The 24,474-nt window shown below is 43.0% G+C and overlaps 1 protein-coding gene across 1 annotated transcript; it reads right to left on the bottom strand.

The window, feature by feature from the left end:
* Positions 1-5,236: 5,236 nt before the first annotated feature.
* LOC127203341 (zinc finger protein 25-like) lies at positions 5,237-23,310 on the bottom strand. The gene is made up of 5 exons (XM_051162118.1): positions 22,965-23,310; positions 20,795-20,980; positions 16,451-16,627; positions 7,346-7,455; positions 5,237-6,637 (listed from the first exon to the last, which is right to left on the bottom strand). Exons 1-5 carry the CDS (start codon positions 23,308-23,310, stop codon positions 5,237-5,239), a joined length of 2,220 nt encoding a protein of 739 aa, XP_051018075.1.
* Between the last annotated feature and the right edge of the window lie 1,164 nt (positions 23,311-24,474).

A 24,474-nucleotide genomic window follows, 5' to 3' on the forward strand; every position in this document is an offset into this window, starting at 1 on the left:
GAAAACCGCTGGCTGGGACAATGGAGGATACTTGTGTCAAAAGTGTTGTGACCTTTCTTTACTTTCATAAAATGTATGTGAAGATAGAAGAAAACTATGAAACAATTCTTATGTGGAAGAAGATTTCCTTCCAAATGTGCCTAATATCATTAAGACTATTCATCAGATTATATAATTCATGGGTAAAAGAGAAATAACACATCAGGAGAAACCACTCAGATCAACTACTTTGTTTTGTTTTGTACATAGGCCTGGCTGTTCTGGAAGTCACTATGTACTAGGTTGGACTTGAACTTACAGAAATCGGCCTGCCTCTGCCTCTCAAATGCTGAGATTAAAACATGGGCCAACATGCCCTTTTCAACTACTTTGAAAATGAAAACTAGACAGTCCAGAACAACAACAAAAATAGGTAAGAGATTTGAATGGCCACATGTGTAGAACATACACAAGTGTTCAATATTATAAATTATCCTCAACACGTTTATAAATTAGAGAAACAAAACAAAAACAATGCAGATGTACAAATTAACTAGTGGCATGGGCTGGAGAAATAGCTCAGTCAGAGTACTCATTGCAACTGCACAGGACCTAGGCTCAGTTCTCAGAATCCACGTTACTTACAACCATTTGTAACTCCAGCTGCACGGGATCCCAACACAGTCTGGTACCTACAGGTATCAAGCATGTATGTATGTGGTGTATGTACGTAAGTACAAGGAAAATATTCATACATATTTTAAATCTCTTCGCAGAGGATAGTATCAACCTGGTGAAGTGGTGTACACCCATAATCCCGGCACTCAGGAAGGCAGAGGCAGGCGGATGTCTGCGAGTTCAAGGCTAGCCTGGTCTACAAAATAAGTCCAGGACAGCCAAACAACAAGGCTGTCTCAAAAAACTAAAAAAGAGATAGCACCAGCAGACACACTAACGTGAGAGTGGGGGTGGCACGGAGATCTCACAGGGACGATAGAGAACTAAGGAATGGTGAAGACAGGGTTACCCAATACCCCGAAACCACACACACACAAGTAACATTGCGCAGACTAAACAGGTTGTGTTTATACATTTAGGAATATGTCCACATATCTGTAGCAAAGTTAAAGAAAAAGATGCCATGAATCTGAGAGAGCAAGGGGGTACCGTGGGAAGGGTTGAGAGAAAATAATGTAATATTTTAACTTGAAAAATTATTTGAACACCTTACATGTGAAGAGTTAGAATAAGTGGATCCCCATGAAAAAAAAATGAATATTAATTATTATCCACTTAGTAAAATTAGCTGATGAATAGACTTGGTATTCCCCTACCAATGACACAAGGCAGTGGCTGTCCATGTGAAGGATTATAAGACAAGAGAACACAGCAATGTTGCTTCGAGAGTTAAAACCCAAGGAATGCAGGGAAAAACCGTCACAAAGGGATTAAAGTGTGGAATTACTATAAAGTCATACTGATGATCTCAATTATAGACTGGCACCATGTTTACTGGAGCATTTCATTTTATTTACAATTTTTCAACTAGATTTTAGGAATCAGTACCACTTATCTACAATGTGTTTTTTCCCCAAGAGTTCCTCAACAACTGCAAACTCACATCCTTGCAACTAAAGTCCTTGGCAACTGGAATAATTTGTACAGTCTGATATTTGGAAAATATACTCAAACCCCTGCTTAGATTACTTGACTCAGCACCTTCCATCACTTCTTCAACGAGTCTCTCATGTTGATTCATTACACACACAGTCATTTATTATCGTCTATCCACTGTGGTTCTTCCAATAGACTGGTCCATATTTAAATTTTGGAATACGGTAATATCCAGCACACATAGCTAAGTGGACACTTGTTTAAAAATTCAGTCTTTAGTTACTTCAGAAACTATCAAGGTTTTGGTTCTCTGGGTAAGATACTAAGTGAATGCTTAACTTCAAAAGACCTTCTAAACATTTTGCATATTAACTACTATGTCCTTGCGTCTTACTAATCCCATGGGATCCAGAGACTACCTAGCTCTAATTAACCATAAGATTATTCTCTTTGCTGCTGCATGTCTGTATTTTGCTATATGATTTGGAAGATAAATATCTGTATTTTCCAATGGTCTTAGGTGCCCCCTGTGAAAGGGTTGTTCTCTTTCTTGAACTATAGCTTGAAATGTCTCTTCCCAGGTTCCATGTTTATTTACTCTCCATGAGACTATGTTATGTATGTCCATGTCCCATGAGAGTACACACAAGTGTGTAATGGAAGGCAGATGGTGATGTCCTCGCAGACTTCTTGTTAAATAGTGCCTGCTTCTTTCTCTCGTACAAGCAATGATGTAATCCATGTTTAGTTTGGAGTTTACAAAGGATGTGCGCGCGTGTGTACACACACACGTACACACACACACACACACACACACACACACACACATTAGTTGTCCATGCCTCTAGACCCACCTAAAATCCTTCTGTTAACCCCAACATATAATGTCAATGTCTTTGAACCTACTAATAAGTCAACAGTGCAAGCTGCAGCATAATGAAGGTTTTGCCCCTGGGGACTGAGTACTACACCTCCACTCTTACTCTGAGCTACAGAAGTCTACCAAAATCCCCCTCATGTCACTGCTACCACACCCTCTGGCAACTGCACTATTTCTAGGATCTTGTGTAGTCAGATGTGTGTGGAAACAGTGTGGTTACAGACTAGGCTCTGCCTCAAGAAAACCATGGGAACTGGTCATAAATCCAAACCTCTGAACACAGGCTGAAGACATGGGAACTCACACAGAAAGTGAGGACTAGCCGTTAGTTTTTCCCGGATTAGGATGAACACTTACTACCGTTCATCTACTAGAGACTAACTCCAAGCCAGTGAAGACCTCATACTTCTGTGCAGCACCTTAACAGCTGGGTGTTACCTTGTCAAGATTATGTCACTCCAATAAAGCAGAAAATATGCACCCAGCATAATCTCATATTTGAGACTCTTCTTAAAGGACTTTTTCTAAGTACTGAGATTTTGAGACTTCTTCTCAAGTCTCAGCCAGACTCCTTGTCCCGAAGATCTGACTCCAGAATCACACCCATCCACATTACTCATCAAGACCCAGAACCACCAGACCAGTGAGAAAGGTGGCAATAAAGGATGACACTGCATCACCACAGTAGTAACAATCAATGCACATGTTTGGGTACCCACTCACAGCCTAGGAAGCTGCTGAACTGGCTTCCGGAATAATCTTAGACGTCCCACTTAAGAGTTACTAGAACCCTTAGCTGCCTCTCTCTTATTTTCTCACTCCACTGAGTCAGGCTAATTCCTAAGATTCTTTTCCAATCAATGTCTCTTATCCCAATTCAACCCGAGCACAGAATTTTCTGAGCATAAAAGTTTCTTGTGCTGTCTTCTCTAAGAACATGAGAAAAGTTGAGAAAGGCTGGCTTTAGAGGATGTGACAGGTAAAGAGGATCACCCCAACTTCCTGGAGCTGCAGCCCACCACAGTAACACTCACCTTGCGCTGCCCCTGCCTCATCTTGACTTGAGGGCTCATCTGCTAGCGGCCCTATGTTGCTATAAATTCCTTCCCAGGAGGTGACGTAAGCAGTGTCTATCTCTTCTCCTAAGGTCCTAATGACAAACAGAGGAATGATTCCATCAAAGTTCACAAGTAAACTGATGAGTTTATTTGGCTTCCACAGAGAGTGTGGGTGAGCGTTACTTTAAAGGGTGTGGGCACTCCACTGCCAGTGGGTCGCATCTAAAAGGCATTATCCAGCAGGAATGGGGCGGTTCCAAAACAGCGTAGATGGAGGCTGTGGCCTCTTCCCTAGTCTTCCCTGCCATGCATACACACATGCATACACCACACATACAGATATACGTATGTATGAACACACACACACACACACACACACACACACACACACACACACACACACACTTACTCACTCTTCCCCAGGCAGGCTGCAGAGCTGCCAGTTGGTAGGGAGCAGTTGGATACTGGGGAGAGGAAAAGAGGGTATAAATCAACAAGCTCAGCTGGGATGAGCTTTTCCAAGGGGACACAAGCGAATCCCCCAAGATGGCAGTTGCTTGGCTCAGAGGACTGTCACTCATAATATGATTTACATTCTCTTCTGCCAGAGTTGGAAAATGGTAGTGAAGTCTGTTGTCCCTTCAGCCACTAACAGCAGACTGTATATGTCTCACCAAGTAAAATGTGCAGGGCTAGTGCACCCATCACTGAGCTGAGGGAGGATATCTGACCTGGCTTGAACACTCACTTGCTTTGTTATCTCAGGCATGGGTCTACATTCCCTTCTGTGTCTGCAAAGTGTGGTGCAAACCCCATGTGCCTCAGTCTCTCCTGAGCTTCTAATTTAATATAACTGACACTACTCTTAACCATCACTTTTCTGAGGAGCAGGAAATAAGCACTGTTAGTTTCTTGACTCCTATGTCAGTGACGGTCAGAGTAAAATGATTTTATCAGAAGATTCATCATTTTTTTTTCTTGCCAGATAAGAATCAGAGAAAGCTGATTATTGGTGACTTTAGCAGGCCTACAAAAGATGCAAGTGCTTCCCTACCAGGTACACAGTGTCAGGCAAAACACCCCAAGCTGAACCACATGACATTTCTACACAAGCCATTCTAATACTCTGGGCTCACCCAGAGTAGGAGAGGGTACAACGTCTCTAGTCCTGGATATCTATGTCTCAATAAACATGGGATATAAGCAAGTACCATTATACACGACAAATGTGTGATTTGTACATAGTCTCTCACCTTTATGACTTTTTTGATGCGGAATGTGATCTGATTTATCAAAGGTTCCCTACGGCCATTAGTAGGGTCCCTTAAAGGTTTGTTTCCCGAGGTTAGTACAGGTACAGTATTCTATACTAGGAAACGGTTTTGATTTTAAACGTTCTCAGGGTTCCTCACTGCATGTACACTCACGTCAACTGAGACTTATCATTCAAAACTTTTGGCTTTTAAGTTCATAAGCTTTGTGAGATGCATGAGTTGCTTTCTTTGAGACAACTATGGTAGAGCTTTCCTGTCTTCTTTCCAGACTCAAATGTCTCACACCAGCGCGGGTTTTCTGATGCTGAGAAAGGGCTCCCTTACGGCAGTTTTAACGTGTTCTTGGCTGTCATCAACTTACAGGTACTCCTTGATGTCAAGTGATCCCGGCTGACTGCAAGCTTTCTTTCCTTTTCCACATTATTAGTGTCTCATCTGTGTTCAGTCATATTGAATGAGGTATGAGTTATGAGGTTAAGTTTTCCTGCATTATGTACATCTACAGGACTTCTCAACTCTAACAAGTCCATGCTATGGAGTGTGGACTGACTTAAAGCAGGGAGTTTTCCTTCATTCTTCATAGCCACAGGGTCTCTCACTTGTATGACATTTCTGAGGTTGGTTGAGCTGTGAGTTACAGGAAAATGTTTTGCTCTTTTCTTTGTATTAGTATCATGTGTGTGAGTTCCCAGATGTCGGGCAAGTCCTGACTTGCAGAAAAAAGCTTTTTTGCAATCTTTACATTCATAGGGCTTCTCTCCTGTATGGATTCTATAATGCAGAGTTAAGTGTGACTTGCGACAGAAACATTTGCCGCACTCTTTACACTCATAGGGCTTCTCACCAGTGTGAGTTCTATGATGAGCAGTGAGCTCCGACTTGGAGGAGAAAGCTTTCCTGCATTCCTCACACTCATAAGGCTTCTCGCCTGTATGGATTCTATGATGGCGAGTTAACTGTGACTTGTAGAAAAAGGCTTTGCCACACTCTTTACATTCGTAGGGCTTCTCCCCTGTATGAGTTCTCTGATGTTCAGTCAGGGTGGACTTATAATAGAAAGATTTCTGACATTCCTTGCACTCATAAGGCTTTTCCCCTGTGTGTATTTTTTGATGTACACGGAGGGTTGACTTGCAGTAAAAAGCTTTACCACATTCTTCACACTGATAGGGCTTCTCACCGGTGTGAGTTCGATGATGGGACGTGAGCTCTGACTTGGAGGAAAAACCTTTCCTGCACTCTTCACACTCATAAGGCTTCTCACCTGTATGAGTTCTATGATGGCGAGTTAAGTTTGACTTGTAGAAGAAGGCTTTGCCACACTCTTGACAGACATACGGCTTCTCGCCTGTATGAATCCGCTGATGCTCAGTGAGGGTGGACTTATAATAGAAAGCTTTCCAACACTCTTTACACTCGTAAGGTTTCTCACCTCTGTGAGTTTTCTGATGTACTGTCAGGGTTGACTTGCGATAGAAAGCTTTACCGCACTCTTCACACTCGTGGGGCTTCTCACCGGTGTGAATTCTATGATGTACAGCGAGTTCTGACTTGGAGGGGAAAGCTTTCCTGCATTCTGTACACTGATAGATTTTCAATCTGGTACGAGTTCTCTGATGTGCAGGGAGCGCTGACTTGAAACAGAAAGCTTTCTCACATGCTTTCCATCCGTAGGCTTCCACACTTGAATAACATGCACGCTGCTTGCTGTGCTGCTGTGCTGGCAGGGTGGCCATTTTCATACACGGTTTACATTCATGGGGTTTTGTGCCTCGATGGAGTTCCAGCTGAACCTTCATTTCTGCCTTGAAACAAAAGAATGTCAAGGTTTTATATCAACAGGGTTTTTTTTTTTTTTCTAGCATGTAGTTACTAATGGTCTGTGAGGACAATAACTTCTTAAAAGTTGTACAGAAAAGTGCATTTCCCCCGTGTGTACTTTGTCACTTAAAAAAAAAAAAAAAGATTTAGTTTTTCTGTTTCTAATTATGTGCATGTGTAGGGTATGCACATTCAGGCTGGTACCCAGAGGCCAGAGGTGTCATAGTCCCCTCGCTAAGAACCGCGTGTGTGCTGGGAACCTAACTCCTGTCGTGTGAGGGCAGCTCTTGTTCTTACGGGCTTAACTCTCAGCTCCATACTTTGTCATGTCCTTCTGAGTCCTGTTACATGCAACACTTGCATGAGATCCATTTTGCAATTAGTGTTATGCAAATAAAAGATTTCCAATGCACAGGACTAGAGGTTTCTTAAACATAAATATGTTTACGTATCATAACACTGTCTTTGTATAGACATATATGCCTGGTCAGATATACTAAACACCATAATGTGAACTTTCAAACTTGTTAGGGAGACTGAGGTGCTCAGGGTGCCAGAGGGGTGTATGAGGTATATTATCAGGGTCTTCACTAGTCAGAACCCACGCAGCTCACTACGGACACACCCTCTACAGGCTCCTAAGAAAACCCGTGAGCACCGGACTCTTTCCGTCTAGGCTCCAACTGGAAAGGCTGTATTCATGTTCATCTTTCACCTACTTCGATCATCTCTTTGTTGGACAGATTCCTGCCGATGCTTCCCACCGGCCACCCGTGACTCTCCGGATTTTCCAGGTAATTCTTATCTGGAGCATACACTTCAAGAACACCTGAAACAGTATTAAATACATCACTACCCACAAATCTAATATACTGTTTATTCAGTTCAAATATAATCATGAAGTTTCTTCACAATTCTTCAGCCTAAGGGAAGTGTTTCAGGGGCAGGTAAGTCAGGGCTAAGTCATGTTCCCTCGCTGTTTTCACTCTTGTGAAATACATGGAAAAGGCTGGTCATCTACTTCTTGGATACTGTATTTAGCACACTAAATTTTAGCTGCTGTTGTTAGCCCGAGCTCAAGCCCTCTATTACCTTAGTTGTGTACTCACCTTCTGACACCACATCTCTCTCATTATGTGAGGTGGGAAGATTCTGTTTCACTAGCTACCCACATGACACAAGTTTTATATTCTGTGCTTTGAGCAAGAATGTAGGTTCATAAAAGAAACCTATTATATACCTATTATACACATGTATTATAGATTTGCTTACTTGCCCTGAGAAGCCACAGCAGGACCTCTCACTGATCACTGTATGCAGTCACCTTTCTCTTGCACTAGGGGACAGCTTCTTCAAAAGCTCCCTCTAATCCATCTTCTGTTCTACAAATTTGTCTCTTGGACATAGATACACTCTAACCATTTGTGTGTGTGTTTTTTTTTTTTTTTATTAATTTATTCTTGTTACATCTCAATGTTTATCCCATCCCTTGTATCCTCCCATTCCTCCCGCCGCCCCATTTTCCCATTATTCCCCTCCCCTATGACTGTTCCTGAGGGGGATTACCTCCCCCTATATATTCTCATAGGGTATCAAGTCTCTTCTTGGCTACTTGCTGTCCTTCCTCTGAGTGCCACCAGGTCTCCCCCTCCAGGGGACATGGTCAAATGTGAGGCACCAGAGTACGTGAGAAAATCATATCACACTCTCCACTCAACTGTGGAGAATATTCTGACCATTGGCTAGATCTGGGAAGGGGTTTAAAGTTTACCTCCTGTATTGTCCTTGGCTGGTGCCTTAGTTTGAGTGGGACCCCTGGGCCCAAATCTGCCTATCATATTGTTCTACTTGTAGATTTCTAGGACCCTCTGTATCCTTTTATTTTGCATTTCTCCCATGCGTCTCTCATTTAGAGTCCCAATAGGATGCCCTCCCCTCTGTCCCAGTTTCCTGGTAAGTGAAGGCTTTTGTGGGACATGCCCCTTGGGCTAGTATGCAGATATAAGTGAGTATATACCATTTGATTCTTTCTGCTTCTGGGTTAACTCACTCATTATGATCATTTCTAGCTCAATCCATTTATCCACAAATTTCGGGAATTCCTTGTTTTTAATAGCTGAGTAGTATTCCATAGTGTATATGTACCACAGTTTCTTTATCCACTCTTCTACTGAGGGACACTTAGGCTGTTTCCATGTTCTGGCTATTATGAATAAGGCTGCTATGAACATGGTTGAGCAAAGTTTCTTGTTGTGTGCTGGAGCATCTTCTGGGTATATTCCAAGGAGTGGAATAGCTGGGTCTTGAGGAAGCCCTATTCCCATTTTTCTGAGATAGCACCAGAGAGATTTCCAAAGTGGCTGTACTAGTTTGCATTCCCATCAGCAATGAAGGAGTGTTCCTCTCTCCCCACATCCTCGCCAGCATGTGGTGTCGCTTGAGTTTTTGATCTTAGCCACTCTGATGGGTGTAAGATGGAATCTCAGAGTTGTTTTGATTTGCATTTCCCTGATGACTAAGGAGGTTGAGCATTCCATTTGTGTTTTTATCTACAGAATTACATTGCTCTCAAACTTATCAGAAAAGCTTCTTATTGCAGTGGGTAATGGTTAACACACATATATACTACTGGTCAAAGCTAAGAAGTTGAAATAACAGTCTAGATGCCCACTATCTGAAGAATGGGTAATGAAAATATGATGTATGTATGTGTGTGTGTGTATATATATATTTATAAACATAATGTATATTTATAATATATATACACAATAAAAATTTTTATCCAATTATAAATAAACATTAAACTATGAGCTTTGTAGGTAAATAAATGGAATGGAAAATAAATTATTCTGAGGAAGATAACCCAGATCCAGAAAGACAGCTCATGTTCTCTCTCATATGGAGATCCTAGATTTGAATCTGTAGGCGTGTGTGCTTAAATTGGAGGGCCTGTAGAAGTCAGGAAAACTAAACTAGGCCATGGGGGGAGATGAGGAAGGGCATAGCTCAAGTGTTATAAAGGAGTAGAGTGGAATAATGGTGCAGGTAGCGCTCAGTGAGGTGGGGCGAGAGGAAGAGGCACACAGGGAGGGACAGCTAACACTGAGGACCTTTGGAAAGCCTCATGAAGACCTACTTTAGAAGCTTAAGAAAGAAGGGAAGGGAAGCAGGGAGGAAGGAAGGAGACAGCTCACATGGGGAAAATATAGTGTTTCAGATGCCATAGGCTATTGAACAAAAGGCCCAGAACGTTGGGATTGTCCATTTCCAAGGTGTTGGCAGTGTGGTCCCACAGGCCAGCCCTGCTGCAACATTACAACACACTGCTATTGCTCCTAGTTACGCTCCAGAACTTGATGGTAAGGCTCCATTTCTTCCCCCCTCCATTTTATTTTATTTTATTTTTAACTTGTTCTTGTAGCCCCTTCCCTCCCTCCCCCTCCCCTAGTCCTCAGAAAGGGGGAGCCCTCCTCCCCTAACATCTGACCTCAGCCTATCAGGTCTCATGTGGACTGCCTGTATCCTCTTCCTCTGTGACCTGGCAGGGCTGCCCGGCCAGGGGTAAGCGATCCACGTGTGGGGACCAGAGTTCATTTCTAAGGCACTTCAAACTTCAGTTATATAGGACATGGAAAATCTAGCTGATGCGCATCTGGAAGCTTCATCCTTACTGGCTAACTTTCGTGGTGCTGGGAAGCGCTATCACAGTGCTGGAAGAAAAGGTAAGCAACAGTCTCAGGCAGCTGTAAACCCTGAGAGCTACAGTAACTGGCCTAGCACGATATGCCTAGCAGTGCAGTAGCAGTGTGATACTTATGGGAGTAGCCAACCACTCTAATTGGAGTTAAGGCCCATTCCACAAGATAGAACCCATGCCTGGTACTGGTAACTAGGTCAAGAACAACATATGGTTGGGTAGAAGACAGGCTATCAGGCACAACCTACTTCTACTTGTTTCACTACATAATTACAGCATTAAACAGCCCCCTATACTAATGTCTATACGCATAGATTAGTGCAGTTTTCACCTCTCGTTTGCCAGAGTACCTAATCCTACATGAGATGCCTGTGTCATGCACCTTCCTTCCTCCAAAGGGTCAGTTTTCCTCAAGGATGTGGCCCCAACAGGCTACACACGCCCCAGTTAATGGCCCTATACCTACACACATACTGGTAGCACAAAGTGGGTACAGCGGGTTTAGAAAGTAGAGTCTAGGAATGTGGGAAGGAAAAGTGATGGTGGGATATGAAATCAGTCGGATGCAAGGGAGATGAAAGGAGGCAATGGGCGTATTACTGGCGCAAACACAAAATTCTCAAGCCACAAAGTAAGCAAGATGGGAGAACAGAATTTCTATTATCATCACTTTAGAGGAAATGCTTCCTCCTTTCAGCATACAGTATCCACAGGACTGCAATATTTACTGTTGACGTGTTCCTTTTCCTTTTGTTGGCCACTAGAAAATGTTATCTTCTTTTTTTTTTTTTTTTTACTTTGAAGAGATGCCAAATTTTATCAGATACTCTATCAACTAAGATAAGCATGTGAGTGTGGTCCAAATTTATTTACATGCACACACATATAATGTTTTGCATAAATTAAACTACCTGACACCACCGGAATAAAATGACCTTTATCATATGACAGTGCGTATTTTAATGTTTTAAATAATTCAATTTATTTATAGTTTATTGAAATTTTTATATGTATATTTCCTTCTCATATTTCTACCTAGTCCTGTTCTCTGTCCAATACTGTTTATATAACTAGTTTGGGAGAACTCCATACTCCTTATCCGTTTTGTGAAACACTCTGAGAGGCACCAACACTTACTCATCTGTCAGTGCTTCTTAGTGATTAGTGTAGTGTAGTCTTTGCAGATTTTCAGTAGGTCATATTCGCGTTTAAATGCTTATTTCACTTTCTATTTCTATTCCATTTGCAATTACCAAAATATATAATTTAAAAGTAATCCCCAAATCTCTTCTATTTTAGTGATGTCTGCTGAGATATTCCATTTCATCAATTTTCATTAATTTGGATATACTCTCTTTTATTTGTGATCATGTTAATGCACTAGTCGAATATTTCATGTGCAATGAACTTCTGATTTACTTTGACTAACGTGGTTAAACTAATGTAAGTATGCCTACTTCTGAATTCTTTCATATATTGTTTGCTCCAAAATATTTTTCTTCCTCTCAGTGTGCCTTTATCAGTATTGTAAGCTCACAGTTAAGCAGTAGCTGGGAGTGTTTTTCTTTCAATTCAGCTGTCAGTGTTCAGTTATTAGCTGAAAAAAGTCAGTTACAATTCGTCTTGTTAAAGAATAATTGCTCCATGTTCCTTCCTTGTCTTACACGTCTGCTGCTGTACTGAGTTAGCAGTGTCTGACACTGTCTCCATTATGATGTTTTTAGTAGTGAGCATAATTCTTTCCAATGCTTTCGATTACATCCATGGTTTTTATTTTCTTTCTGAGATTCTATTTATTTTTATTTCATGTGTATACATGTTTTGTCTGTGCACCATATATGCGTATCATCTGCAGAGGCTAGAAAAGAGCATCAGAGACCCTGGACCTAGAGTTATGGATAAATAGTTAATGGCCACCATTTAGGGGCTGGAAATTGAACTGGGAGCCTCTGAAAAAAGCAGCCAGTGCATTAAACCTTGCTCAGACCCTGAACACATTCACCTTTTTTGGTCTTGTGCAATATTCCTTGAAGTATACATGGTATTCCTTAATATCCAAAGTGTGACATGTTTTATACTCATCAAAAAGATCTTTTTAAGTATTCTACAACTCACAGGGTAACAATGCTAGACGGAGGTAAAAACTTAGTTGGCAATTATTTGTTTCAGAGCTTGAAAACAGGCAAGCCCGTGCTTTCTGGTATCAGAGTTTCGGTTAAAAGATCCAGAAGGCTAAATGGGCTTACCATCCTAGTAACAAAGCCCTGGCCTCTTAGGCTGTAAGTTATCTTCTCCTCTTCTGTGCTCTGCATTTTAACCTCAGCTGTGGGTGGTGTTCTGAATGGCTCTGTCCCTGGATGTGTGTTTTCTTGTTTCGCTTTTCTGTTCTGTTCATATATTTGTGCAATTTCAACTACAATTTATGGAATATATTTTCTGTGTCTTTAGTCTACTTCTCATTTCTCTGTTCTATACCAGAGTCATGGATTGCATCTCTTCATCATAGTCAAGGAGGCTTGACAGTCACGACTGGTCTTCTGTGTCCTACAGGGTTCTCCCACTTCATCTTCACTCCTGACCTTCCTCCTCCTCCACAGTCACTCCAGTGAACGCTGCTTTCCAATGAGTACTTAACTCACTAAGCTTCTTCAATTATTTAAGTTTGTATTTTCTGTTATGGTTTCTCTTTGCTGAACCTACTTGTTTAAATGCCATTCCAGTGCATAGATCATTACTAAACCCACACTTTTGCATGTTATGCCTAACACTCCACTAGGAGATGTCCTAGTTTTTCCAGTAAGTGTCACTGTTTGCCTGGCTGCTGCCATTTGTGCCATTAATTGCCACTTTGGAAGAAAGGGGGTGGAAAGTACCCCTCAACTTACAAAAAGGATCTTCTTAGCAGCCTTCCCTTATGGCTTCAACCCCCAACACCACCCAGAGAGAAATCAATATGCTAAAAAAGCAACACAAGAACAAATCAAGCATAGAAATCATAATTAAAGTTTTTAAACAGACACAACACTACCAGTAACGACAGGGAAACCTTAAGCATGCAAAACAATTTGTAAAAAAATCAAAGAGTAAAACAAATGTGGGCATAATAAATGAAGAAGCTAAAAACAGTAAGGAGGAAGAAAAAATTGTAGAAAAGGCTAAAAGGCTGGAAAACAGAATCTGATAGTCAAATATAGAAAAAGGGTAAATAAAACTATTAAAAGGTACAAGGAGAAATAAAAATCCAACCATCAAGACTTCAAAAGGAGAAATAAACTCACAATGTGTGGGCTAGTTTTATGTCAACCTGAATCATCTGAAAGGAGAGAAATCCCAATTTAGAAAAGGACTCTGCAGGGTCTAGCTGTAGAGAATTTTCTTAAGTGGTGATTGTTTGTTTGTTTTTTTGTTTTTCGAGACAGGGTTTCTCTGTGTAGCCTTGACTGTCCTGGACTCACTTTGTAGACCAGACTGGCCTCGAACTCACAGCGATCGCCTGCCTCTGCCTCCCGAGTGCTGGTATTAAAGGTGTGCGCCACCACGCCCGGCCTTAATTGGTGATTGATGGGGAGGGCCCAGCCCACTGTGGGCGGTGCTGTAACAAACCAGCTGAGCAAGCTGTGTTGAGTACATCAGTAAGCAGCGCCCTCTGCATCAGCTCCTGCCTCCAGGTTCCTGCCCTGCTTCAGTCCTGTCCTGACTTCCTTCAGTGATGGCCTACGATGTGGAAGGAGAAGCCAAATAAACCCTTTCCTCCCTACTTGCTTTTGGTCGTGGCATTTCATCATATCAGTAGTAACCCTAACAAGGACACAAAGCAATACTAAAAATGTCTGAAAAAATAGGAAAAAAGAAAAAGAAAAAAAAAAAAGGAGGAAAAAATCCATCCACGTACACTATTGCTGGACTCCATCAGTGGGTTGTTGGGTTGCTAGGTAGCAGCTTTAGGATAACATTAATGTCTGTCTTCTCACCTTATCTGTTAGCACTATATTATAGATGGGATCCATAAAGGTTATGTTGTTGGTGACAGGCCTGAATTCAATACAGAAAACTAGGCATTTGCATAAAGTAGCCACTAGCCACCACTATGCTCAGGCTTTTCAGAGTGTCAGCCGGATACCATACTGCTTCTTCAGAGATGTCGGCCTTTCTGTCCCCACTGACGGAAAGCAGGGCTGCCCCTGGAGGCTCTGCAGAGAAGAGGGTAGGAAGATCTGGGATGCTCAGGGCCTGTGGAACACATTCTGGTGGGAAGAGAGCTGTGACAGTCTAGTGAACTGTTGTCCCTAGACTCAAAGCCTTTAGCTCTAAGGTACAGTAAACAGATGGAGATAGAAAAATGGTCTAGAGGCCAAGAAACTGGCTGACCCTGGGCTACTACTATTCTTCTCTGACAATGTCTGTGAGGACTGGGCATACCATACCCCTCACTAGAATAGAGAGACTCCCTTCCTAACATTCCATGTTCGTTTCTTGAGGAACCCGCATCTCACCATGTGAGTACCCACGGACTCCTGTTGTGCCCACCTACTACACAGAAAATGTCAGCATGTCCCTAGCCTCTTGGTTATCATGTCCCAAAAGTGGACAACCCTTGGTATATCACTCTACACATGGATAACTGCAATTGATTTGTTTTCCAATTGATTATGCCAAGACACTGTCAGGAAAACAAAAGTCACTTCTCTGTATTAGCACTTGCCGGAACCACAGGCTTCTCCCATGACAAAGGTGCCACTCTGCCAGTAGCAGGGCATTTGCACGTTACGGTCAGTACCTAGTTGTGGCATTCAGCTCGTTACCACTTGAGATTTGAGACCGGAAGTTCTGGCCTGTGCAGCACTGTCCTCAATAGCTTTTCTGTTCTAGTGCATACTGTCCTGTCACCTCTTTCCTGATCCCAAGTGCTTTTATCTCTTGTTCTCCTTGGAAAACAGTCTCTCTTTTGGGATTCTGACACGAGGCATTCAGGGATTAGCATGGAAAAAACTTCCTATAGGCCATCCCAGCCTTAAACTTCCAATGCTTTCCTAAATTAAAAAACAAACAAATGTTTTGCAGTTGATTTTTTTTTTTTTTAGGCCTCCAATTCCTAAATTGCTTTCTACATTCTAATCACTATCAAGTCTTTACACCCGCATCAGCTTTTTTTTTCTTGTTTTTGTTGTTGTTTTGTTTGTTGGTTTTGTTTTTTTGGTTTGTTTGGTTTTTTTGAGACAAGGTTTTCCTGTGTAGCCCTGGCTGTCCTGGATCTCCCTCTATAGACCAGGCTGGCCTCGAACACAGAAATCTACCTGCCTCTGCCTGCTGAGTGCTGGGATCAAAGGCATGTGCCACCACTACCCGGTTAGTTCAAAATTTTTAAAAAGAGTAATCACAACACTAAACTAAAATAAACTAAAATAAACGAATAACTCTTCAACAGATGCCTTTACTTTAGTGCCTTTCCTAAAATAAAACTCCACCTGGTTTTTCCCCCCTCCTCAAGGTAAATCTTCCTGGTGTCTCTTGTCTCCAGTATATTATTTCCATCAGCACAGACTCACTGAGTGTAAGTCCTTCAAGGAGAGATGCATCTGAATGCAGATTACTGCTATCAACCTCTCAACTCAAGACCACGCATTGAAATAAAGAAATCTTCAATATAAAACAAGGTAGAAATAACAATTAATAATTCAAATGAAAGATCTAGGCAAAGTGTCTAACTGACAAAGCTACATAGTGGGTGGGGTGGGGTGGTCCACGGTGGCAGTGGGAGGTGGAGAGGAAGGATGAAGAGTTTGAGCCCAGTCTTGCTACACAGCAAGTTTGAGGCAAGTCTGGGCCATATTAGACCCCATATAAAACAACAACAATAAAATGTCTGAGAAAACCTATACAAAGATCAATTTTTTGGTTTTCTTTTGGGGGGGGGTTATTGTTGTTGTTTTAACAAGTTTAGTAAAATAGACTTCAAGAACAACAAAAACAGAGACGGACTAACACAGAGACCCCCATTTGGAAACTGTATAAGGTGAGTGCCTGACACACAGCAGCTGCTGCTCGGACTGGTACTGGATGTTGGCGCAGACCGTCCCGCATGCCCAGGACCGTGCACATGCCCCTTCCTCAGCTCACAGTCACTAACCTGGGATACTCCAGAGTGGCGTCTCCCCCATATTCCACGGCCCAAATCCATGCTCCAACCTGAAGATCAGCTCAGGTTTAGCCACGCAGTGCCCTGTAATGGAAAATGACACGTAAATATTTCCCAAGTCGGATGTCCGTTTCACTGATGCAACATGGCTGCTCCATTTGAGCTGTGCTATGAAGAGCCACATAGCAAAAAGTTAAAGGACTGGGGAAAAAGAGGGGGGGAGGGAGAAACTAAATGAAAAACTTATAGAATACAAAGTCAAAAAATTAAAATGCCATGCATACAATAAAAAAACTGCTGAAGTTTTGATTTTATATTCCGATTCAAAATAGCTACTTTCTATTTTTTCTGTTTTGATTTTTTTAGATGCCTGTTTGTTTTTTAATGAGAGGGGACAAGAAAGGGCGTGGGTTTGGGTGGGTGGTGAGGCAGGCAGGATCTGGAAGGAGGAGAGGATGAAGCATAATCAGAATATAATATATGAAAAAAACTACTTTCAATAAAAAAATTAAAAACCGAAAAAAAGTTAAAGAACTTTTAAAAGGTTCAATAATAGTATTATTTACTTATTGTTTATTTAATTTAATTAAATTCAATTTTATGATGCTAGGGGTTGATTTTACAGACTTGCGTATGCTAAGCAGGCCAATTATCATTGAACTATGTGCCCAGCTCTATTGTATAACTTATTAACCAACAAGTCTATTACCAGTCTGAAAATTCCCAAACACTGAGAAATTAAAAGAGGTCACACCCTTCCCCTCATGAGAAGAAAAGATCCTTCAATGTAATATGCTGAGACAGGAGGTATAAGTTTGAAAATACTTTGAACTACTTAAACTTGAAGCAAGTTAAAGGCAATCTGGGATACACAGCAAAACTACAGCTCAGAAAACCAAGAAACAAACTGCCCATGTCCCAGGAATCAATCCACCACACTATATGTTCATGCAAACAATCAAACTCAGTAGTCAGAAAAAAAAAAAAAAAGGAAGGAAGGAAGGAAGGAAGGAAGGAAGGAAGGGAAGGAAGGAAAGAAGAAAAGGAAGGAAGGAGGGAAGGAAGGAAAGAAGAAAAGGAAGGAAGGAGGGAAGGAAGGAAGGAAAGCCCACAACACAGAAGGTGAGAAGGCAGGCAGGGACTGTAAAGAACAGAGTATGCACAGTGGGAATAAGAGGCCATAAGATAACAGATTGTAAAACTAAAAATGCATTGCATGCAAGTATGGAATTATAAGAGTAAAAATAAACTAAATATTGTAAAAAACAAAGACACAAAATACAGACCATCACATTACGTTGTAACAAACTGGAAGCAATAGTGAGAGAAGCAAGACCCACACACTGTAAAGTGGTTTACAATCGGCTCATGGCAAGATCAATGTACTTCTCCACAGAAACAGAAAAACACTGCCCTGAACAATGTCTTAAACATCCCGTGAAAGCACCAGAGACCTGAAATTAGCAAAGCACCTTGATCAAAAAGCAGAAACATGTAGCTTTTTATATCTACCTTCCAAATCCACCGCACAGAGACAGCAGGGGACTGGCACAAAAGGAGAAGGGACAGCCCCACCCAAAACCCCAGCAATGCGGGGTTGTACTGGGGATTGGAAATGCACTCGAAAGACTGGATGCTGAAGGCCTGGTTCCAGTCTTTGACAACACTGGCAGGTACAGTCTAGCAGAAAGAAATGAGGCCTCCAGGCAATGGCAAAAAAAGGGATGCTGGCATGTCAGAACCTCCTTTCTTTGATTTCTGACAGCAGTGAGGCAAGCAGCATATCTTAGTTTATGTGTTCCCTGCCATATGCTCTTCCTCACTACAGGACAAAGTGACGTGGCCCAGAGAAACCATGGAAACCTTAGGAAACTACAGCCAGAATTAAAACAGAGACAGAGAGTGAAGGAAGGTCCAACCAATGTCTCGCCCAATCCAAGACCTACCCCATGGAAGAGAGCCAGACCCTGACACTATTAATGATACGCTGCTATTCTGGCAGACAGAAGCCTAACATCGTTGTCCTCGGAGGGGCTTCACATAGCAGCGCTCTGAAACAGATGCTGAGACTCACAGACAAACGCTAGGCAATGCAGAGGGAGTCTTGAAAAAAGGGAGGAGACAGAAGCTTCCCCAAGACAACGGAGCCGACTAACCGGCCCCAGAGGGGCTTGCTGAGACTGAAGCACCATCCAAGCATCAGGCATGGATGGACCTAGGCCCCCTACACAGATGTAGCCGAGGGCAGCTCAGGCTTCATGTGGGTCCTCTAGTAAGGGGAGCACGGGCTGCCTCTGACATGGACTCTGCTGCCTGCTTTTTGATCACTTCCCCATGGCGGGACTGCCTTGCCAGACCACAGAGGAAGAGGACACGCTCAGTCCTGACAGTCCTGAAGCGACGTGATGAGCTGGGGTGGATTGGAAGTGGGGCTCCCTTTTTCTGAGGAATCAGGGGCAGGGGGGGGGGTTGTGCGGTGGGGGAAGGGGGACTGAGAGGTGAGGAGGGATGGAGCTACAACCAGGATGTAAAGTGAATAAATAAACTGATTAATTTAAAAAAGAATCAATCTTCCTTTTAAGATTTTCCTCAGGTGTTCTGTCAGAGAGATGGAAAGCTAACTAATACAGCTGATTTTCACCAACGTTTCAAGACTTTATAACCAGGAGGGCAGTTCTCACCTGTAAGCCTTGCAGAGAAACATGGACTACTCAGGCTAATGAGCGCATCTCTCTCTACTTTACACAGAAATAAACTAAACAGATCAAGCTCTGAGCGTGCTAGCACAAGCCTGAACGTTCCCGCACGCAGGAGAGTCAGAAGGTCAAGGTCACTGTCGGCTACAGATGGAGTTCAAAGCCAGCCTGAGAAACTGCATTCCAAATGTGTAACAAGAAAAAAGGAAAACCGTAAGTAGACCAAAGGCTTAAATGTGAAGCTTGACATGCTGATGTCCCTGGAAGAGATCATTGCCTCTCACCCTGTGGGTCTCGATCCCTTAAGGGGTAAGTCTAACCCTGCCACAGGGGCTGCATATCAGATATCCTTCCTGCATGTCAGATATTTATGTTACAATTCATAACAGTAGCACAATCACGGATATTAAGTAGCAACCAAACTAATGTTTGGTTATGGATCAGCACAGCATGAGAAACTGTCTTAAACGGTCAAAGCATTAGAAAGATTGAGAACCACTGCACCACACACACCGGCACAGGGAGGCAGACGAAGAGTATTCTGATGTCTGCCAGATGCACAGCCATCAAAGCAAAATCAGCAAAGGGGAATCACACCAAACTCAAAAGCATCTGCAAAGAAAAGGCCACAGTGGCCTCTTCTTACCTCGCTGCCCCCAGAAAGCACCAGAAGGAAGTACTGACATCCTAACATGCTTTCTTAGGCATCGCCTCACCAACAGGAACATCTGCCCAGGAAAAGAACTGGAGAGCACACTGTCAAGACTGTCAGGTTTTACCTCACTGTTTGCAAGCCAGCAATGACCACACTATCTTAAAGCTGAATAGCTGGTGACCCACAGGAGAGCTTGGTACACAAATACAGCAGTGAAATAAAGAGATACAGCAACTATCTAGGTCTCTGACCCTGGTAAGGAAGCCACTAACAACCCCTCAGCAGACATCATCAGCCCATCAAGAGAGGCTCTTTAGCGACCCCTTCTGGCCAGGCGCATGTGCCATAGAGTTTGCAGGGTCACCACTACCCGACAGTCACTTTGGCTCCCTGACTACAACAACTACACTTTCCAATTCACCAGACTGGAAGAGATGGATATTTTCTTGGGCTATAGACTTCCTCCATAATTAGAGTAAACAGATGATTCGTGTCCATACAGGAAAGACACAAGATAAAGGAGGCACGTCTGTCACAAAAAAAGCAAAATCCCACAAGTCCTCATGATACTTGCCAGCTCAAAGAAAATGGCAGTTACCAGAGCAGAGCACAGATGGAGAGGACTAGGGGGAAGACAGGGGATGGTTAGTATCTGCTCTTGGACCACAGGCAAAGGACACAGAACTTACGTTCTACAGTGTGGTGATGTACTTGACAACAATTACTTAAATCCTTCAAAATAGCTATCAGGAGAATTCAAATGTTCCTACCTGCTATGAACGAGTTGTCTCTACACTGGCCGACTTGCCAACTGGCTTCATCTGATGATCACACATTGCCTAAGTGTACTGCAAAGCCACACAGTTCTTTATATATATATATAGAGAGAGAGCATTAACATGTGCCAGCTAAAATATGTTATCAATTTGGTATTAAAAGTTAGCAACAATTCCTAGGCTTCTCAATCAAGAGGGCAGTAGTTGCTGAGAGCTGCCAGGGAACGAGACTCACCCAAGGACACCAGGCTGCTGTAGTTCTCCAGCATCACGTCCCTGTAGAGGGTCCTCTGAGCAGCATCCAGCTCCTGCCACTCCTGCCAGGTGAAGTCCACAGCTACATCCTCAAATGACACCAACCCCTGCAACGACACACTTCTTGTCAACCCAAGGCCTCAGCACTGGAAACAGAGTGCATTTCCCTAGGTGTCTGTATCTTACCAGTATCGCATAGAAGCTAAGGCTTGACTTGCATTCTGGTCCGTGGGACAGTTTAAACTCAATACAAGTATCTTACCTCTGTATTAATGTAGTGATGGAAGAAATCACCATTAAAGAGCTCTCCAAGGAATTACAATAGACACAGAATTTGTAGCTGAGTATGTGTTTTGTTTGTAAGGTTTGCTTTAAGAGAAAGAGTGAATTCTGCAAACTCAGCCATGTAAAAACAAGGTGAAACCTGTAAGGTGTGAATAGCACAACGAAAAAGCAGGTGCTGGGTTGGCAGGGTAGCGTCTTCTGCAGTGCAGAAAGTCCTAGGCACCAGCTCAAGCCCATGTTCCTATGGTAGAATTTGCCTGAGGGGTTGGATGCAGCAGAGGACAAACTTCCTGCAGCCCCAGTAAAGCTGAGAGAAAGATCAAGTCAAAGCAATGACACGTTACAGGGGGTTACAGGGGTCAGATTACAATGGACATAGGAAGAAAGCAATGCTGGTGTCTTCTGTTGGTGTGTGAAATTGGGATAGTCATGCTACCAAGTAGTACTCAAGCTCTTCAAAAATGTGTGGTGGCGCACATCTTTAACCCCAACACTTGGCACGCAGAGGTAGGTGGATCTCTGTGAGTCTACGAAGTGAGTCCAAGACAACCAAGGCTACACAGAGAAACCCTGTCTTCCAAGACAACCAAGGCTACACAGAGAAACCCTGCCTTGAAAAATAAAGAAACAAACAACAACAACAAAAATAATGTAAACACAGATTGTTTTCCTATGATCCAACAGTCATCACCCCACGGCTGGTACGTATGCAAGAGAAATCTAAATGTGACGAAATGGCTTCACATCCACATTCAATACCAAGTAACAGCTACGTGTGTCTCAGATGAGGGTTCGGAGGGACATTCCTTTCTACATACAAAGCATCCACTTGTTACCAAAAGACCCAAAGTATACATGAGACTGTCTGCTAAGAGAGAACCCAAGGGCTGGTATTCACTAGACACTCCAAGTGATCAGAGACACGGTTTCTGTGGGCACTTGAGAGCAGGAAGCACGGATGTTGGGACAGGAGTACATCACACCACAAAATCTGCTAGGGGCCAAGCTCTGCACGACGTCACCAGATTAAGGTTTCTATCTGTAGGGTACACAGGACAGAAACACAAGATCCTTTCTATGGGCTCAAGTGAACCTCTTCAGCTTTCCTCTTGTGACACAGTTATGAAAATGAATTAAATTTTTCAAATATCCACTGCTCCCAGGTCTCAGAAAAGGAGGAAAAAAAAAAAAAAAAGGACAAAATATGTGTTTTTAGTAAGTCACATATTATATGGAACAAACAGTTCTCATCATACTGTAGAGGAGATGATGGGACTGGAGAGATGGTTTAGTAGTTAAGGAGCATTTCCTGCTCTTGCAGAGGACCCACGTTTAGGGGCCAGCACCTCAGAACTGTCTGCTACTCTAGGTGCAAGGAATCAGATGCCCTCTTCTGGCTTGTTCAGTCTACTGCATGCATGTGGTGCATATACACTCATTCACACAAGCAAGAAGAGCTGTTGACATTTAGTGAACTTATAGAAACATGACAGTTTAGGAATTTCTTGCCAGAGATAGAGGGTGTTGGAGGTACTAGGCAGGATTCTGGATTTTGTTGTTGTTTTTGTTTTTCCAGACAGAGTTTCTCTTGTAGTCCTGGCTGTCCTGGACTCTGCTTTGTAGACCAGGCTGGCCTTAAACTCAAGAGATCTGCCTGCCTCTGCCTCCCCAGTGCTGTCTGTGATTAAAGGCGTGCACCACCACGCCCCAGCGGGGTTCTGGTTTTTTAAACTTGCTTCACACACAACTGAAAGGCTCAGGGAAAATTGTTTTCCCATAGGAATGAGGTGAGGCAAAAGAGTCGGCCACCCCTACTCCACATTCTTCCTTCCTGGTACTGCACTTGAGGCTGTTGTGGGAGCTGGGACTCTCAGAAACAGCAGAACACTTAAGGAAGAGACAAGTGCAGGACAGGCTGGCCCCTTGCTTCCCTTCTCTTCCTTCCATTTCTGTCACACTAGGTCCCCAGGCACTGCCCTCAGCCTTTGGAAATAGGTTTTCAATAGGTGTTGCTGTCAGCAGCACTTGGGACATGAGCAATCCCACACTGCTGCCGGTTGGAGTGTGAGGAATTCGGAGGCCTCCTCCCACAAGGTCTCCCCTCCTCCATCCGGCCCTCACTTCCTCTCTCAGACCCCATCTTCCTCCTACAGGCCCCTCTGCTCTCAGAACCACGTCATCCATCTGCAGTGACCAGAGAACATCAAGACCACCTCTCCCACCACTTGAAGCCAACTGAACCTGGTGCACACACTGCCTTCTCCTGTTCTGTGAGGGCCAAGTCACTGCCCCAGGAAGTTGGACAGTGAGAGAGTCACTCCCAAGTTCTATCCCTAGCCTCAGCTTTCCGTTCACTACAGTGGGAACAGCCTCACAGAGCACCCTTCTCCTGGTCTCAGGATCCCAGAATGGAAGGTTCCTGTGCACTGAAGCCTTTTAATATCAATCCCATGTTGCTTTGGCTATGGCTGCACAACAGACAAGCTGTGGCATCATTCTATAGAAGACAATCCAAAGATAGCGACTGGCTTCTCTGAAGCCCCACCGGGAGATGATTGGGAGTGAAACTTACCACACATGTCACAAACCACTGAACTGGTTCGTATCTTTTTCTTTCAGCTATGGTTTCTCTAAATTGCCCAAGCCCACTATGAACTCACTTTAAGTCTTCAAACTTGTAATATTATACATTATATTACATATCATGTCATATATACAATATAAATTATATATACAATATAAGCATATATATATACACATATACAGACATACATATATATTGGTCTACACCACCAAGCCTCCTGGCTTAGAGGTGGGATTTGAACTACACCTAAGATTCCCTCTCCTATTTCACCCTTACCAGAGCACGAAAGGAAACATCTGGAAAAGAAGCAAAGGGAATAGACGAAGTCTCCACACATGGTTCTTCCTAGAATCCCATATTAAACGATCCAACTGAGTGGGGTAAAGTCAGCCGACCTACCTTCCAGAGACACACCAAAGGCAAAGAGACAGAGAGATGAGGGGACAATAGGGACGGGGAGTTGGATATGATGGCTTGTGCCTTTAAAATCCCTAAGGATCAGAAAACTACAGCAGGAAGGATCATATGCTTGAGGCCAGACTGAGAGATCCTGTCTGAAAGATCAAATACAAACAAACAATCACACAAACAGGAGGCAAAGGATGGTGGGACAGATTTGCAGACACACAGAGACACACATAGAGACCAGAGACCTACATATGCAGTGCTCAGGTTTAGGGTACAGTCCTCATTTTCTGTACCCCGAGTCTCCTAAGCCTCCTCCTTCATCTCCCATGAACCAGACCAGTGTCCAAGGAAAATCT

Source organism: Acomys russatus, chromosome 19, assembly GCF_903995435.1.
Source record: "Acomys russatus chromosome 19, mAcoRus1.1, whole genome shotgun sequence".
Lineage (NCBI taxonomy): Eukaryota > Metazoa > Chordata > Mammalia > Rodentia > Muridae > Acomys > Acomys russatus.

Excerpts from the sequence above, each read along its gene's own strand:
- LOC127203341 (XM_051162118.1), bottom strand. The coding sequence starts at position 23,310 with ATGGATGACGTGGTTCTGAGAGCAGAGGGGCCTGTAGGAGGAAGATGG. Across the intron at positions 16,628-20,794 it reads TCGTTCCCTGGCAGCTCTCA|CACAGCTCAAATGGAGCAGC; the intron begins GCAACTACTGCC and ends GGCTCTTCATAG. Across the intron at positions 6,638-7,345 it reads CCAACAAAGAGATGATCGAA|AAAACCTTGACATTCTTTTG; the intron begins GTAGGTGAAAGA and ends CCCTGTTGATAT.